The sequence below is a fragment of the Rissa tridactyla genome, chromosome 2 (genome assembly GCF_028500815.1).
Source record: "Rissa tridactyla isolate bRisTri1 chromosome 2, bRisTri1.patW.cur.20221130, whole genome shotgun sequence".
Classification (NCBI taxonomy): domain Eukaryota; kingdom Metazoa; phylum Chordata; class Aves; order Charadriiformes; family Laridae; genus Rissa; species Rissa tridactyla.
The window spans coordinates 166,073,710-166,090,102 of record NC_071467.1 but is presented as its reverse complement, the minus strand read 5'-3'; the positions used below and the strand labels follow the sequence as shown (position 1 = coordinate 166,090,102).

The 16,393-nt window shown below is 41.4% G+C and overlaps 1 protein-coding gene across 1 annotated transcript in view; it reads right to left on the bottom strand.

Moving 5' to 3' along the window:
• Positions 1-1,236: 1,236 nt before the first annotated feature.
• TMIE (transmembrane inner ear) overlaps positions 1,237-16,393 on the bottom strand; it is a 37,016-nt gene continuing 21,859 nt past the window's right edge. The window contains exons 3-4 of the mRNA XM_054193291.1: positions 6,156-6,305; positions 1,237-1,580 (exon numbers count right to left, since the gene is read on the bottom strand). Coding sequence (XP_054049266.1) covers positions 1,237-1,580; positions 6,156-6,305 — 494 coding nt within the window. The remainder of the gene's footprint in view (positions 1,581-6,155; positions 6,306-16,393) is intronic.

The window sequence follows — 16,393 nt, the reverse complement described above, 5'->3', positions numbered from 1 at the left end:
GGTAAATAGAAAGCAGTTGGATTAATATAAGTCTAACTCATGGGGCCTCAGCTGAATAAATTACTGGAGATAACTCCCTCCTTGCCCCATGGAGTAGACAAATCCATGCCAGTGTATATACTCAGCGTTGGTGTATCCAGCAGGGACAATAGGTAGAGCTTTAGTCATCAGAATAGCTTGCAAACTATCCCCCATTAGCTTTTTAGCTAAATACCCTATGGCTGTTAATCGTAAGGCATAAATTGCTGAGATATTTACAAAACACACTAGGATAAAAGCTGCTCCTGATAAAACTACTTTCCAAGATATTTCCAGGTGAGATAAACAGCAGCCACATGAAAATATTGCAAAATCCCTGTTTTCAAAACTGCTTAGGGAGAGAGCAAAGACATGAATGCATTCAGCCCTGCTCCCCTGAGACCCTGAGTTTCTGCTGCAACATGCTGAGCATCTCCAGTCCCCGTCATCCCAGTGGGCTCTTGTCATCTGCTGCCTTTCCTGAAGAGATGATGAACTGAGGACAGCTACTGCCTACGGCAGCACAGATGCAGTCTGCTTTTTTTTTATTCTGTGCACATCTTCCTACAGCCTGATTTATATGTCTTTCATCAGAAAAGAGGAAAAGGTGGATAAATCTTCTGGGAGATACACAGTTCTTTGTGTTTTCTTCAGCAGCCCAGAGAAAGAGGCATCTGAGAAGGAAGGAAAACTTTCTCCCATGTGCCCAAGCCATGTCTCAGAAAATACATGAGCTACAGTGTTGAAAACTCCATTCTTTGGGTTTCAGCATTCAGAATTTACTTAATCCCTAAAATTACACACATGCAAATCCTATTTAGGAGGAGTACAAACTCCTTAAGGTCCTCAAGAAGAACAAATTTTAAATTAATCATGTCCTCCCATTAGTTTAGATCTTCATCTCTGCATTTCCATGTATATTCAAAGCCCTGATCCTCACTCCAGGTTGCAGTTTGATTCCAGTTGTTGTTATCATGTAGCTCTGCACCATGCATTTTATTTACAAGATACTGTGTATCCAAATGGCCAGGTTTTCGTTTGGTGGACCAAAAAAACCCCAGTGGCTTGGTGTTAAAGAGGTAATAAATATGTACATTCAGTGGCACTCAACAGCCTGAGTATATGGAGACAACATATCCTGTCTGCTCCCAGAGCTCTACCAACAGCAATTTGACAGTGTCCTCCCTGACAGCCAGCCAGCACTGTCTTTCGGCAAGGTCACTTCTTCTTTGCTGGGGCTTTGGCATTTCCACTAGCCTTGCCATTAGTTTTGCTGCTTCCTCCTGATTTTACTGCTTCACCTTCTTTTTCACCTTTCTTCCCACCACCTTGTTTCTTGTCAGTAGTGTCCTTTCCTCCCTTTTCTCCCTTCTCTCCTTTTTCTCCCTTTTCTCCTTCTTTCTTTTTCACCCCATCCTTCCCTTCTTTCTTGGATCCTTCCTTCTGGTCCTTTTCACCATCCTTCTTCTTGGAGTCTTTGGATCCATCTTTCTTACCCTGAGCCTTGTCCACTTTTCCAGATACAGTGGGAACTTCTTCTTTTTTTTCTTCTGCAACCTGAGCTGTATGCAAGGACAGAAAAAGAAAACAGGAAAGCGGTTAACTGGGGTTGACACTAGCCAGGAAGAGGGCAAAACGCCTGCTCTCTGCTGGCAAATCTTGGACAAAGGGAAAATACTTCTGCTGGGGCTTTGTCCATACAACTGTTTTCCTCACTGACTACCAGCTTTTCATATCTTTGTTTTGAGAAGACAGACAAAGAGGGTAAAGCAGAACTAGTAATTTCAAGAGCTGAGTTGTGGATCTATTGGAGGAAATGGCCTCTGTTGGTAGGAGCTGATCCATGAACATTATAAGCATGGATCATAAGCATTTCCAAATAGACATTCATGTGGAGTTGTCTCCTTCTACAAGAAGCAACAGAAACAGTTCTCATGCAATTCAGTACAGACCTGGCTTGGTTTCGGTTTTTTTTTTGTTTGTCTGTTTGTTTGTTTGTTTGGGGCTTTTTGTTGTTGTTGTTGGTTGGCTTTTCTAATTCTTGGCTTTCCTCTATGGGGTATGTTTCCTGCAGCTTGAGAGTGGAGAGTAGGGATTCTGCTGGGGATGCTTACTCTCAGAGTCAGACAAGCAGAAGATGGCTTGCTCAGCACAGGACTACAAATCATAGAATCGTAGAATGTGTTGAGTTGTAAGGGACCTTTAAAGGTCATCTAGTCCAACCTCCCTGCAGTAAGCAGGGACATCTTTAACCAGATCAGATTGCTCAGAGCCTCATCAAAAGTAGGCTTAGCTTATGTCCTGTCCACATCCAGTTACCATGAGACTGGTTTCCTACCTGCACCACTATAATTAATGGCAGAAATATACCACAGGCGTACAGCAATTAGCTTGAGTGCATACTAAGCTCTGTTTTGGTATGTTTTAGCACACAAGCCATATTAGTTATAGGAAGCTTATAATATCTTTACTTATGAAATATTTTTACTTAAGAATATCTTGGATTCAGTGTCCACATTTCAGGTAAGAAGACTTAACCACTGTGTCTACAGACTTTTAGTTATTCTGACACAGAATTTGGTAGCAGAAAACTTTTCCTCATCTTTCTTGTTTTTCTTCTACTAGAAGTGGTTAATTTTCTCAAAAGTATTTCTGACCTCAGACCTTGATGCATTGAACTCTCACCTCAAGATGCAACTTGACACTTTAACACAGATCATATTTCTTATATTTCTTATGGAAAGTTTTTCCTTTGCTCAAGACCGGTAGAGTACAAAGTTTTGCAAAAACAAGTAAAAATGTATTAAGTTTCCCATGACTTCCTCTGAAAATCCCCAGTAGGACTCAGAAATGTAAGTAGACAACCATGTTAACACAACTTAATAACTAAAATTGGTCAAGATGTAGCAATCACCTGGGAGTGACCTCAGCAAATGGAAGATGGTTGGTCACTGTTTGGCTTTCTTCAGCTGGCACCTAGGTTAAGTCAAATTATTTCATGTTTTTCACAGGGTAAGGAAAAATGACAGTGGAGTGACTTAGGAGGTAATTTGGCATGAGCCTTTGGTGAGATGTCTCAACCCTTACCTGGCCATTGGATTCCAATCTGTTTAAGTAGGCTCAAATGTCCCATTGCTATGGATGTCTCTAGTCTCACTTCCAAATTGCAGCAATGAATTACAGGTGCAAATCGAACCTGGATTTGTTACGTTTACCTAAAATATTGCTTCAGCATGCACACTGAAATAAAATATCATCCTTTGTCCTGGGAACTGGCAATTTATTTGTACATACAAATGGGAGTAGAACAATACAGACTCTTACAACATCAGGGGAAGTCCTGACATTTCATAAAAAAAAAATAAAAAAAAAAAAAGGAGAGGGAAGAATTAAAAAAAAAAAACAACCACATTGTCTGCTTCCTGGACAAATATGGCAGGAACCAGGTGAACTCTCAAAAACGTCAGCTGGACCAGAATACTTGAAGATCTCCCAGGCCATGGACCCAGACAGGACATCTCCACCTAGAGCAAAGGCCAAGTCCTGCTTGTACTTATCCCACAGACTGGGAGACAGAGCACAAATGACTCATTTTGTATATAACATTTTATACACTGAACCCTAAAGTCCATTTTATTTATGTGCAATAAAATGGCTTGCCATATATGATACTCAAAAAAGTGCATGGAGAACCATTTGGCAGTAAGAATATTCCATCAAAGTAAATGTGAAGTTGAGTAAAACAATGCCAAGAAAGGAGAGCATTTAAGCATTGTAATATATTCATGATTAATAGCATTTGGCACTTACAGAAATTTTTAAAGCATTTAATGGCCACTCAGTAACTGAAATCACTCAAGTCATCTCTCTGGCCTTGAGTGGGTCTACCAGGGATTGTCACAGTAGAAGTATATAAATAGTTGTCAAACACATACATTATATTTCATGACTGCATAAATCAAGGTGGGTTGCCAAATGTCAGGGGCAGAGCATCACACTCTGTACAGATGAAACTAACAGCACAGAGATGAAGCCCAAAGCTTTGCATACTTTCCACTGTAATGCCTAAATCATGTAGTGAAACTTTTTCTGGGGACAGGATGCACACTAATCTCAGAAGGAGGACAAGCCAGGGGGTTTGATCACGCAGTTTTTGCTTCTAACACTTCAGGCACTGACGGCTGAATCAGTCCTTTTGGGTTCCCAAGACTGGAGACATACAGGCATTTTTAAGGCACAATTTACCTCTTCCAGTTTAGCAGCCCCCACCCTACCATGAAAGGAATCACATCCTTTTTATTTTCCATTGTGGATAAAGGGATAAATTTGGGACAACTATTGCTGATGTAGGTTTCTCCGTAGATGTGGATAATCTACTTGTGGTTAGATGACTCCCACCCCAGTACCAGGTCCTTCAGGTCAACGTGGGCAGATGTGTATCTGACCTTAAGGACCTGGAGCTTCAGAGCACACGGATTCATAAACCATTACCAGACATCAACAGACACTCAGCAATATGTTATCCACCAGCCTTCTGCCCTGCACCTTGTCAGGACCGTAATTCTGGGATTCTCAAAAGGTCAAAGGTTGGTCAACTATTCAACTTACACATTTAGCTGAATTAAAGTTTGGGTAGTCTTTATGGTGCAGCTGACTTCCCATAAATAGCTTTCTTGAGGAGATTTATTCATGAGTTCATGCTGCAATAATTTAGCATGGTCTGATTAAATCTATCCCAAAATAGCCAGCCTTTGGATGGAGCATATGTACATGTTTGTGGGTTGTAAAGTTGCTTACAGGAGATGAAAATTTATTTGCATTGCCCAAATACCCTCCATCTCTTCTGGATATTCTCATCCTTATTTTATTGGTTTTCCAGAAGTAACAGCTGGGCAGGAAGAAGATGCAGAAGTAAAAGAGTGAATTTGGCTTTCTGTTCTCTACAGGCATGATCCTTCACACCCTCTGGGATTTACTGATAGCTGGTCCTTAGAGAGCCCGGAAATTGAAGGATATAACACTAAGCATTTCCATGTGTGATTGCTCATAAATGTAAGACTGCATTAACTAGACTTTCGGATGACTTCTGACTTTAAATTAGGTTAAGAGAATTTAAGTGTGTGGACAAGGGCTTATCCATGCCTATTGGGTTCAGCTCCAGAGTGTGATCTCAGCATCCTCTGTTTATAGTGTAGGCATAGTCAGAAGTCTGAACACCTCTGAAATACTGAGGTATGTGCAAGTTCCTACTGTTAAGCACTTAGTTCTGTATTTTGCTGATGTAGGACTACATTTCTACAATTATGTTATCTTGTTATCTGCCTCTTTCACCAGTTTCGTGGGCTGAAGCATCACGTTTTGAGTCAAGGAAACTCTCAGTTTCTATGAAGCTACAGACCACAGTGCTTGCAGAGACACAGGAAAGAGGAAAAAAAAATCATAAAAAGATATTGAGAAAACAGAGGCAGAATGCAGAAAGGGAACTGAGAAGCAGGGAGTCCAAGGTATGATGGATCTCATCAGAAAAGAGAAGCCATAGACAGACAAACAGGAAGGCAGTCCCCTAATTTCCTTGCAGGGCCATTTCATCTTCTTCTTTCACCACAGGCAGAGAGTTGAGTGGTCTGGACTGGACATGACCAGAGAGAGTAAGGAGAGTTTCAGTAGAGCCTAGGGTACAGAATCAGGAAAGATGAGTGAGAGGAGAGGAGAGCAGTGACAGAAATACTCTTGGCCATCCAAATGGGGCAAGAGATTTATGGGTAATGTGAAACTCTAACAACTCTTTTTTTTTCCTACTGACACCGTCACCACACCCCAACCCAGGAACTGGTCCTTAAAATGAATCAGACTCTGGAAATTTTAAACCCGAACTTCAAAGGAGTGACCCTGACTTGTACCATTGGAGAAACTGTCCCTTTCATCTAAATGACCATGCCTGCTTCCACAAATGCTGTAGGTTTAGTACATGCAAATGGGAGGTGTTTACCATGTCATGGCAATATCTTAATGGTTGTGCCCAAGGAGCCACACTGATTTACACTAAGGGAGGACCTATCCCTTTGCATTCATGCATATAGAAAACCACCCCAATAAAATAGATGGATCTCATGTGTAGGTGTGGGTATGGGAAGTACCTCCAGGAATCTCTGTCAGCTCGTTGAGTGGTGGCACAGTGTCCAGTTTATCTGCGTATGTCTTGGCTGCTTGTCGTTGAGCATACCGTGCCTCAATCTCTTTCTTTGTCCGGGGAATCCGGCACTTGAAGATACAGCACAGTGTGATAACTGAGAAAGGAGAGAGGGAAACAAGAGCATTCAGTTTAGTCAGCAGATCTCTCTCTAGTACAGGCTGACCCATTTGCAGTAGGGAGACAGCAGGAAGAAAAATTAATTTCAGAAGAGCTTCTTCCAGTAGGAACCTGTAGCCATTTACATCAGTGGAAGTACCTGCCTGAGGGATATGGTCACACAGTCTAAAACAATTGAATTGTCTGAAAACAAAGAATTACCACTCTTCGACTGAGCACGTCCTTCCTACTAAAGCCAATGTAAACCGTTACCTTAAACCATATACACCAATGGTGTTTCTGAGCATCAGAGAATCAACAACTTAAATTCGTTATCTCTTTGGAAATGACAGCAGCAATTAAGATGTACTGTCACCTTTCAACACCGTGTTATTGCTAGAGGTTCCTGACAATGAGTCTTAGCAATTCTTTTTTTGTGGTAGGTAGATACTGGGGCTGTGGACTTCCCGCTGAAGAAAGCAATGAGAAGTTTGGCATGGAACCCTTCAAAATAGATCCAGAACAAGAGCTCAATACATGCCTTAATTGACTTTCATCCAAATCCATTTAGGGCAGGCCAAGAATTGAACCCAGATCTCCTAAATCCCCCCATCATGCACTTATTATTCCATCATGCTTCTTCCCATGAGCTAGGCTTCTTTACACGACTTAAGGATGCAGATGATGCTTTTACTCCTAGTAAGATATATATTCCCTTCATGCTTAAACCTATATGTTACTTCAGAATTTCCATCTGAAAATCTAATCATGATTCAGACAATTCACTGTAATGAAATCACTACTGGTTGGTTTGCTACATTAGAAATTCACAGACTTGATTAGATCATCCATGTACTACCTCTGACAACAACAAAGCAACTTAAGGGAAAAGGTCAGTGAGACACAGAAACTGATAATTGTAAAATTAGTTGGCCCACAGGCCATAAACACAAGTCAAGAAGCATGAGATCTCATGGTGTCTATGAACTTTTGAGTTGCTTTTTTGTGGGCATCCTTAAAATAGTTTGAGGGATTCTTCTATTCTACATAAAAGCTCAACATTCCAGCCTACCTAAATTCTTAACCTTGTTTATATACATTATGGAAAAGGGTTCTGCAGGCAGGCAGAGCCTTGTGTTTGGAAAATTGTTGTTTTGCAAGCTCCGTCTCCTATTTTAACTGGAGCTGCCCAGTCACGATGAGCAACGTATTAGACCTTTGAGACTAACCCAAGGAAATGAGAGAAATATTCTGTATGTTTGGTTCCAAGTGTGAGCATTTCTCATTCACCAGGAGTAAAAAAAATTTTTGCAAACTGCATTCACAGCACCAGCACATAGAGCATTTGCTGGTGTAAATTTTACTGCCTAAAAGTTTGTCCTGTACCTGTCCATCCTCTCCTAAGTAAAAAGTGATCACGTTAACCAAGAACAAGCTCTGCATGACCTCTTCGTATAACAAAAGAGAAAAAGAAAGTAGTAAAATATCTTTCTCAGCATTTTGAGGTTGGTGTAAAGTTACCAAGCAAAGTGTAGCAGCTCCTCTACCCCTTTGCTGAATTTTGCTGCCAAAAATATCACTCCCCTTAAAGAGTTTGCTGCAGAGGTGTTGTAGTGGAATCACACTCAGGGCCATCTAAATGTCACAAGAAGCTGAACTGAATTGCCTAAAACACCATGAAATTGTAATAACCTGTAATTGGGGAAGGAATCAAGATGCTTTTATCCTTGCTCTTCCACGAGGGTCATCACAAGCTGAGGGTAATTGAGCTTTTCCTTATCTTACAAAAGGAAAACAAGGCACCCATGTGGTGTTGTTGGCAGCACAACACGGGCAGCTTGCAGGTGTGTAATGTACCACATCTGGAAAGCACACAGCTGGGTCTGTGCCGATGTTCGCGGCAGCAGAATTTCACCATGCACCTGCCCACAGAACCTGCTACAGCTACACCACAACCAATGGATGGCACAGACCTTTTCAGGCTAGCAGACAAAAAAATACCCAGTATCTGGGTGAGGACTCAAGGCAAGGTCAGACTAGATATAAGTATGCATTTTTAACAGTGATGGCAACCATAGAGATAATTTACTGGGGGGAATGGGGTATGTGTTTTTTCTCTAACCACTTTTAAATCAAGATCTATTGTTTTCCTAAAAGCACTCTGGAATTCAGCTAAGCCAGGAATCCTCTACTCATATTACAGAAAAATTTGCCAGGAAAATTAGCACCTGGAGATTGATAAACGATAAGACTGTCAGCTTTCGAGTAAAGCACAAAGAGATTGGTCAATGCCCTTGAAAGTCAAGGATAAAATGCCTGTCAATATCACAGTAGCTGGCTTAGCCCTACAGGAAGGAGTAGGGGTTGTTGTATCTCTCACTTTACAATTACTGAGGACAAAAATGGTAGTTGCTACATGACAATCATGAGCTGGGCTCTCTGTTTAACTTTCTAAAGGAGAAGAAGTGTTACACTGAGGTACGTGTTGTCTTGGGATGTGAAATGATTCATAACCAGCCACTGGAGCAAGAGATTTATGTGAAAATAATACAACGCTATTCCTAATCTACATCCCCCTTGTAAATTGTGCTTAGTCATGCAGGGAGCTAAGTATTGAAGTAAACGCCATTATATCTTTAAAAGGACAGGCCAGTGAATAGGAAACTGAAACTGATGCCAGGAATGATCCTTTTATTGCTAGTGGGAAGTTATTGCCTGCTTGATATCTTTACTTTTCCCTCCAGGTCAGACACAGGAGAGAGTTGGTGGAATTCATCTGCTCTGGTTTGTGTGTCCCAAAGGAAGGGATTACAGTCTCAGACAGTCACTCCAGGCTCCCTTTATCACTGATGGAGAGAAAGAAGCATCTCTACAGGGTGATTAATCTCATCTTAAGACAGAAATTTAGGGTATGCCAAATAAATTGTTCTCTGCAGCTGCCTTCTCTCCATTAACCACAAAAAGAGCTTGGAGTGACCCAGGACCCTGGAAGAGCTGTGACACCCCCTGGAGTGATAGTCAAAGGCTAGACAATGTGCCTGAGAGCTTCCCAAACAGTGTCAGAGATCTACATTTAGGCATGTGAACTGTTCCCTCAGAAGAAGTGGATCTCATACTTTGGAAGTTAATAGTGAAACGTTTGTCGCGTATTAGAAGTCTGGAGCTATCTTAGCATCCTTTCTGTTGTGCTTGGTAGATATTTGAAGTTTTGTCATGCTTCAAAACAGTGAGATTATATTTGCTCCACTGATAATTTATCCATCAAGTAAACCCAAAGCAATATAACCTGTAATATTTCTTGGTCTTTTGTTGATGCCAAGATTAACATTATTTTCCACTGGAAAAGCAGAAATTTTTTCATTCTGAAGACAATCTGGGAAACTGAACTTGCCCGTAAGGGTCCTGAGAACATCCTCATCACCATTACCCTTCCTGGGGTTTGACTGCCTGGGTTCAGAGCCAGATGACGAGTAATCATAGAATCATAGAATGGTCAGAGTTGGAAAGGACATTAAAGATCATATAGTTCCAAGCCCTCTGCCATGGGCAGGGACACTTCCCATTGGACCTGGTTGCTCAAAGCCCTGTCCAACCTGACCTTGAACACCTCCAGGGATGAGGCAGCCACAGCTTCTCTGGGAAACTTGGGCCAGGGGCTCACCACCCTCAGAGTAAAGGATTTCTTCCTGAGATCTCATCTAAATCTCCCTTCTTTCAGAGGTTCCCCTCAGAACCATTACCGCTCGTCCTACCGCTACACTCCCTGATAAAGAGTCCCTTTCCACCTTTTTAATGCAGCTGGTGGCCTTCAAAGGAAGAGTTAGAAGAAGCCTGAGTGGAGGCTCCCCTTTTCTTCACTTGGAATGACTCTTAAGCTGATGTTTTCATGCTTGGCCCACCCCAGAGATCCGCTGCAGTGGATGTTGTAGAGTTGCCTGTGCCTGGTCATGTGTCCTATTGATGCAGACTCTGACTCATGGACATGATTTTCTGTCTTCACCTCAGACCTCGTCATCACTACCAATTTGGCTGTGTCTGACGCCAGTTACAATTAGCCATCATGTGAAGATGGTTGGTAATGAGGATTGCTGTTTAAAAATAGCCATTCGTATAAGATAACAGATCAAGAATTGGACTGTAGTCTCTTCCATGAGAGTTAAACATCAAAGCAAGACTCTTACAAAAGCTTAGTATGTGACATGGCATCAGCTGAGCACAATAACTGATAGGCCCATGTTCTCAGGGTAGAAGAATTGCAGCATAAAACCCCCCCCAACATTAAAAACCTGCATGAGGGTCATATGTACAAAGAAAGTAGCTGAACCTAAAAGTTTTTGTTTGGGATATGAATATATGCAGGAATATTAATTGCAACTCAGTTGATGAGTAATAACTTGATCACTTTCGATTCTGGGTCCATAGGATGAAGTATTTGGGGAACCAGTTAGCTTGGATCTAACTTGAGAATTTGTTATTATGCTTTTCTTCTAGCTGGCAGATGACCTGATTTCAAGCCTTGAATGCCTGTTTTATGTTAAACATTCACCAATTCTCTTATTCCCCAGGAGAGTGCTCTAATTACACTGTTATCAAACAATATTCCCTCTCATTCTTTCATGTTGTGTCTCTCCTTTTCCTTTCCAGGATTTCAGCTTTCATTTTAATTGTTGAGAAGGCTTCCAAAATGCAGCCTGAGTAAACTATAACCTTAATGCCTGGTGAGCTTGAAGCAATCTCCCTAAGATGTATCAGTGCCCCATTAACACCATAGAAGGTCTATGAAAATATCAAGGTTTGAAATGGTGACATTATTTAATGGTTTCTCCGCTATCAAACTACATAAAGCAGAAGAACAGACACTTTGCATGGCAAAACGTGGTGTCATAATTTTCATTTCTCTCCCTTTTCTCAGCTTTTCTGTGTTAATTACATATAGCCTTGTGATGCTGTGATAATCAGCATCTTCTGTGACCTGCACAATTAAAATCCAGGCTTTTTCCTTTTCGATAACATGCTGTGGATCACTTTGTTGTTTGGCTTCAAAAAATCATTTTCTCACCTATGTTTTTTTTTTTCCTTGTCAGCTACCTGATGTACATGGTTGAATTCAGCCACCTATTCTGAAAGAACATTTCTGTTTTAAATTGAAAAGTCAGGCCTGATCCTGCACATGGTGTTCTCTTTCCACACTGAAGATTCAAGCTGACGATGTATCAGATAATTTTTCATTGTTTCTGCCAGGCTGAGCATGTGAAATGTAATTTTTCAAGAAGGAAACAAATATTTGGTGGTCCGTTATGAAATGGGTATTTTAAAGGAGTCAACTTTTTGCTATCTATCATGACAAGAGGTATTGTGAGTGATGTATTTTCATTCTTCAGCATATACTAAAAAAACCTGACTTGGAAATAATAAAAGACTCTGAAACTTGTTCCTTTCTGGATTTTTAGCATGTTTTCATTATTTTCACAGGAGGCAATGTTTTCCTGTTATTCATATCCAATACTATTCAGGTTGGAGGAGCTGAGAAATGGCCCCCAAAAAACTGTCATCTGAAGTACAGTGACGGAGCAAAGGTTAAACGCATAATTTCCACCATAAACAATTAGATGCTTGTGACTAAATAACGGCTGTGTGTTTACTCCCACTGGCTTAAACTAGAATATTTTGTTTCATAATTGAAGCATGCTAAGAGCATACAAAAGCCTGTGAAGGGAGCTGTGTTGGCTTAAACTAAATATCTGTGTTGTGTGGCCAAGTTACCCTTCTCATGGTCTCTTTTTTGTTTTCACTTAAGTGAATTTAGCTCATCAACAGTAACATAGTTGCTTCTAGTTTAGCTGGGCAGTACATTAAAAAAAAAAAATAACAAACCAAACGAAAAACTTAAAAAGAAGAGAAAGAAACAATTTGGTTCTCCTAGGAGCTGGGAAAGATGTAAATGAAATATCTCCTCCAGAGACTGCTTGGTGTAATATTTCAGCAGAGCTATGATTGAGAACTGAACAGTTTCATAAATTGCATGGAAATTGGCTGCAATACACAGTAGGTTTGCTCCCTTTGAAGCTGAAAAAATACAGTCTGCCAATGAAGCATTTAATTAACATTTAGCAAAGTAGCCTGTGCTGCTCTGAGTTAATTAGGCAGCCATTCCATTGTTAATAGTGCAAGCAATTAATGCAGATGTATTCAATGGCAAGTTAACTGCAGCACTTGTGTTTAAATGCTCTTTGAGAAGCCTGGAAAGTTGCCTACTATATGACTACAATGATGCTTTAAGGAACGAGGTAGCATATTTTGGCTGTTCAAGCTACTCATGGCAATGTTAATTACTGGCTAATTGTGATAATGCAATGATCAGTGAGGGCAACTAAAGCCTTAAGAAAATTAGTTAGTGGTTGGGTGGCTTTTCATAGGACTGGTCCACCCTGAGTGTTCAGGTGATGCTGCTGGTGCCTGAACCATCTCATTTAAAGGTACCACAGCTGCTACTAGAGCTATAGCTGAGATACTAGAGCCTCAGAAGACATCCCTGGACTGGGCTTCAGAAGAAGGGGGCTTTACCTCTAAAGGGTGTGCAACTACCTACAGGGCATGTAACTACATCCTGGCTATGGCTCAGACTGTGGCAATGGGGACTCAGGATCTGCTTTCTTCTGGAAAAGAGAGACACATGGATGGTAAAAATATCAAATTTAAAGTACGGGTTGAATATTGATTGAATGCTACCTCAAAACCTTTCTTATCCCTGTATTTTATCCTACTCTATGCCTGTTCCTTCATGGAAAATCTAGTGCTTGGATTAACATACTACTTTCCTAGCAGGCAAAAATAGGAGCCAAAGAATTAAGAGATCTAGATTGCAGTCCAGTAGCTGTGCCATTATGACTTCAAGAAAAATGTGTTTTTAAATATATCCCCCTTTGTACAGCACCATAAGGATATGCTGAAAGAACTGCTGCAAGGGGTCAGGGCTGCTCCAATATTTGCTCAGCCATTGAGCTTAACTACTCCTTTACATGTGATATTTTCCTGGTGTCTGGAATTGAGGGTCTGTCCACACCATTAGATCACATCATCTGACCTCTCTGCACATCACAGGTTATTAAGTTTAATTACTGCCTGAGTGAAATAACTTGAGTTGGATTGAATCCCACCTTACTCTAGGGAGAGCTGTTAAGGGGTGGAGAGTGCAGCAATGTTTAATCACCCTCCCTGCCACATTTATTTCTCAAATTCTTATTTGAGTTGACCTGGTTTTAATTTCCAGACTCTGCGCTTGCCTCTATCCACTAGACTAAAAAGATCTTAATACCTTTTTTTCTTTTCTTTCTGAAGTCCTTCAATGCTGCAATCAAGTGGCCTTTTTGATCTTCTTTCCAACAAGCTAAACCAAGTGAGTTCAGTGAGACTCTTGTTTGAAGACCCTTCTCCAGGCATGGAACAGAGTTTAGGATTTTGGGGCTTTTAGTTCCTGCAAGCCTTTGCTTTTTCAGCATTTGTTTTCATACATAAGCCCAAGCATCTCACCAAGACAGCATACAGAGGTCAAAAAACCTTCCTACCTCTCACTAACCCACACTAGTAACATTCAAATAACTCCTTACTGTAGCATTACCCTGAGCTGTGTTGCTCAACTGATTAATTTGCTCTGATAATATTTACTAAATTTTATTAATTATCATTGAGTCACTGAATACTTGCTTATTCTGTAGATGATATCTATATTTTTTTCTCCCAACCTGCTTCTACTGTCATTCACTGCATTTTGCTTGAACAAATTTAACCAACTCCCTGCATTGCTCCTTCTACCTCTTTTTTTTTTTTTTTTTTAATTATTATTCTTCTGTCTACTGGTAAGGAGGACAGCTTTAACAGCAACTGTTTTGTATTTATTCTGAGCTCACCAGTGAAAAACACGCTTTAGGGTTGGACCTGTCACCAGACCAAGTGTTTCCTTAGGAAATTTTGACCTAAGCAAAGTTGGATTTCTGAGCTAGGATACATTGTGTGGGACAAAAAGGAGTAGGTAGTCAGTGGGAGCTCCCTGGAGATCCAGACAAGGTAGCCAGGGCACTTGAGGACACAGGTCATCTCATGCTTAGGTAGATATCTAAAGCAAACAGATTAATTATTCCCACTTGTTCTCTCACCTGGTCACCTCTAGATGTCTACCCTGGAAGCATCCCTAGATAGGTGAGATGAACCGTAGTGACAAAGTCCATATTAAAGGTTTAGGCTGGAATTTTGAGCTATTAATTAACACAAGCCCTAATTTAAAAAAAAAAAACCCTCCTGATTGCTTATGCTTTCTGTCTCTTTCTTGGGGTCTTTTATGCCTGGTGCAATATCTCCTGAAGCTAGGGTGGAGCTCTCTAACCTTCTTTCCTCATGATCCCATCTTAAAGGCTGGGAGCAGGGGTGGGATTTATCAACCCAGGGTTGAGAGATTTGGGCCTGAACCTTCTCCATTTCCTCCATGCAAGGAGAGGAGCTGTCACAAGGAGGAGCCAACACCACAGCTATGAGAGGCAAGATCTAAGGGTGATTGTTTAATAACAAGGAAAAATACCTCTTATCAGGCAATTATTCAAAAAATAGTCAATAAGCTGGGCTTGTCTTTTCTATCAAACTAGAGCTAGCAATGAAATCCAGGATCCCAACACCCACATTTAAAATTGTGATTTAGGAAGATCAAAACCAGATTTGGACCTAATCTGTGCTGTCACAGAATCATAGAATGGTCTAGGTTGGAAGGGACCTTTAAGGTCATCGAGTCCAACCATCAAACTAATACTGACAAAACCACCACTAAACAATGTCCCTCAGCACCATGTCTACCCATCTTTTAAATACCTCCAGGGATGGTGATTCAGCCACATCCCTGGACATCCTGTTCCAATGCATGACAAGCCGTTTGGTGAAGAACTTTTTCCTAATATCCAAGCTAAACCTCTCCTGGTGCAACTTGAGGTGTAGCCTCTCCTCTCAGTTCCCACCTCTGATGCCAGAGTCCACCTGTGCACAAATCTGCACTCCATCTTCCCTTTGCCTTGACCATGAATGGTCACTGAGTGAGAAGGTGTCAAAAGGGAAGATGAAGAAGCAGGTTAGGCATCCATCTGGTGAGGACACCCACAGAGGAGCTGTTTTGGAGCCCCACTATGATCCCACACCCCAGTTCTTCCCCTTGCAGACTCCAGACACAGCCCCCTATATGTGACCTGATAGCTGTCACATTTAACAGAAGCCAGCCTCAGATAACAGCATCTCCAATGCTTTTTAGCTGATAGAGGTCACAACTACTTTTGTAGTAGTCTTGAGTGTGTGTGCCTTTGTGTACATCACGCATAACAATGGAAGTTTAAGATAAGAGTATTGTATGAAACAAGAACAGCACAGGTTATTTGTCATCAGACTAAGTGGCAAGAAAAAATAGCTACTTGTTATTAATTGGAGTACATAAAAAATGGTCCTTCTATTGTAAAAGACACTTATCTTTCTCGTTAGCATCCCTTCTTGTGCACAGGTTGAGCTACTTATGCTGGTGCCAATAAATTTGGGGGTTTGTAGACACACAAGTGCAGGACAGCTCTAAAATGGAAGGAAATATCTGACTTGTGGTAAGAGGTTTCCATGTGAGAACTTGGGCTGAGGGCAAAAGAGGGGCTTACCCTATTGTCCCCATGTAAGAGCCATCCCTTGTCATAGAATCATAGAATGGTTCAGGTTGGAAGGGACCTTAAAGATCATCTGGTTCCAACACCCTGCCCTGGGCAGGGACACCTCCCACTAGACCAGGTTGCTCAAAGCCCCTTCCAACCTGGCCTTGAATACCTCCGGGGATGGGACAGCCACAGCTTCTCTGGGCAACCTGGGCCAGTGTCTCACCACCATCACCGCAAAGAATTTCTTCCTGAGATCTCATCTAAATCTCCCCTCTTCCAGTTTAAAACCATTCCCTCTCGTCCTATCGCTCCACTCCCTGATCAAGAGTCCCCCCCCCAGCTTTCCTGTAGGTCCTCTTTAGGTACTGGAAGCCTGCTGTAGGGTCTCCCTGGAGCCTTCTCTTCTCCAGGCTGAACA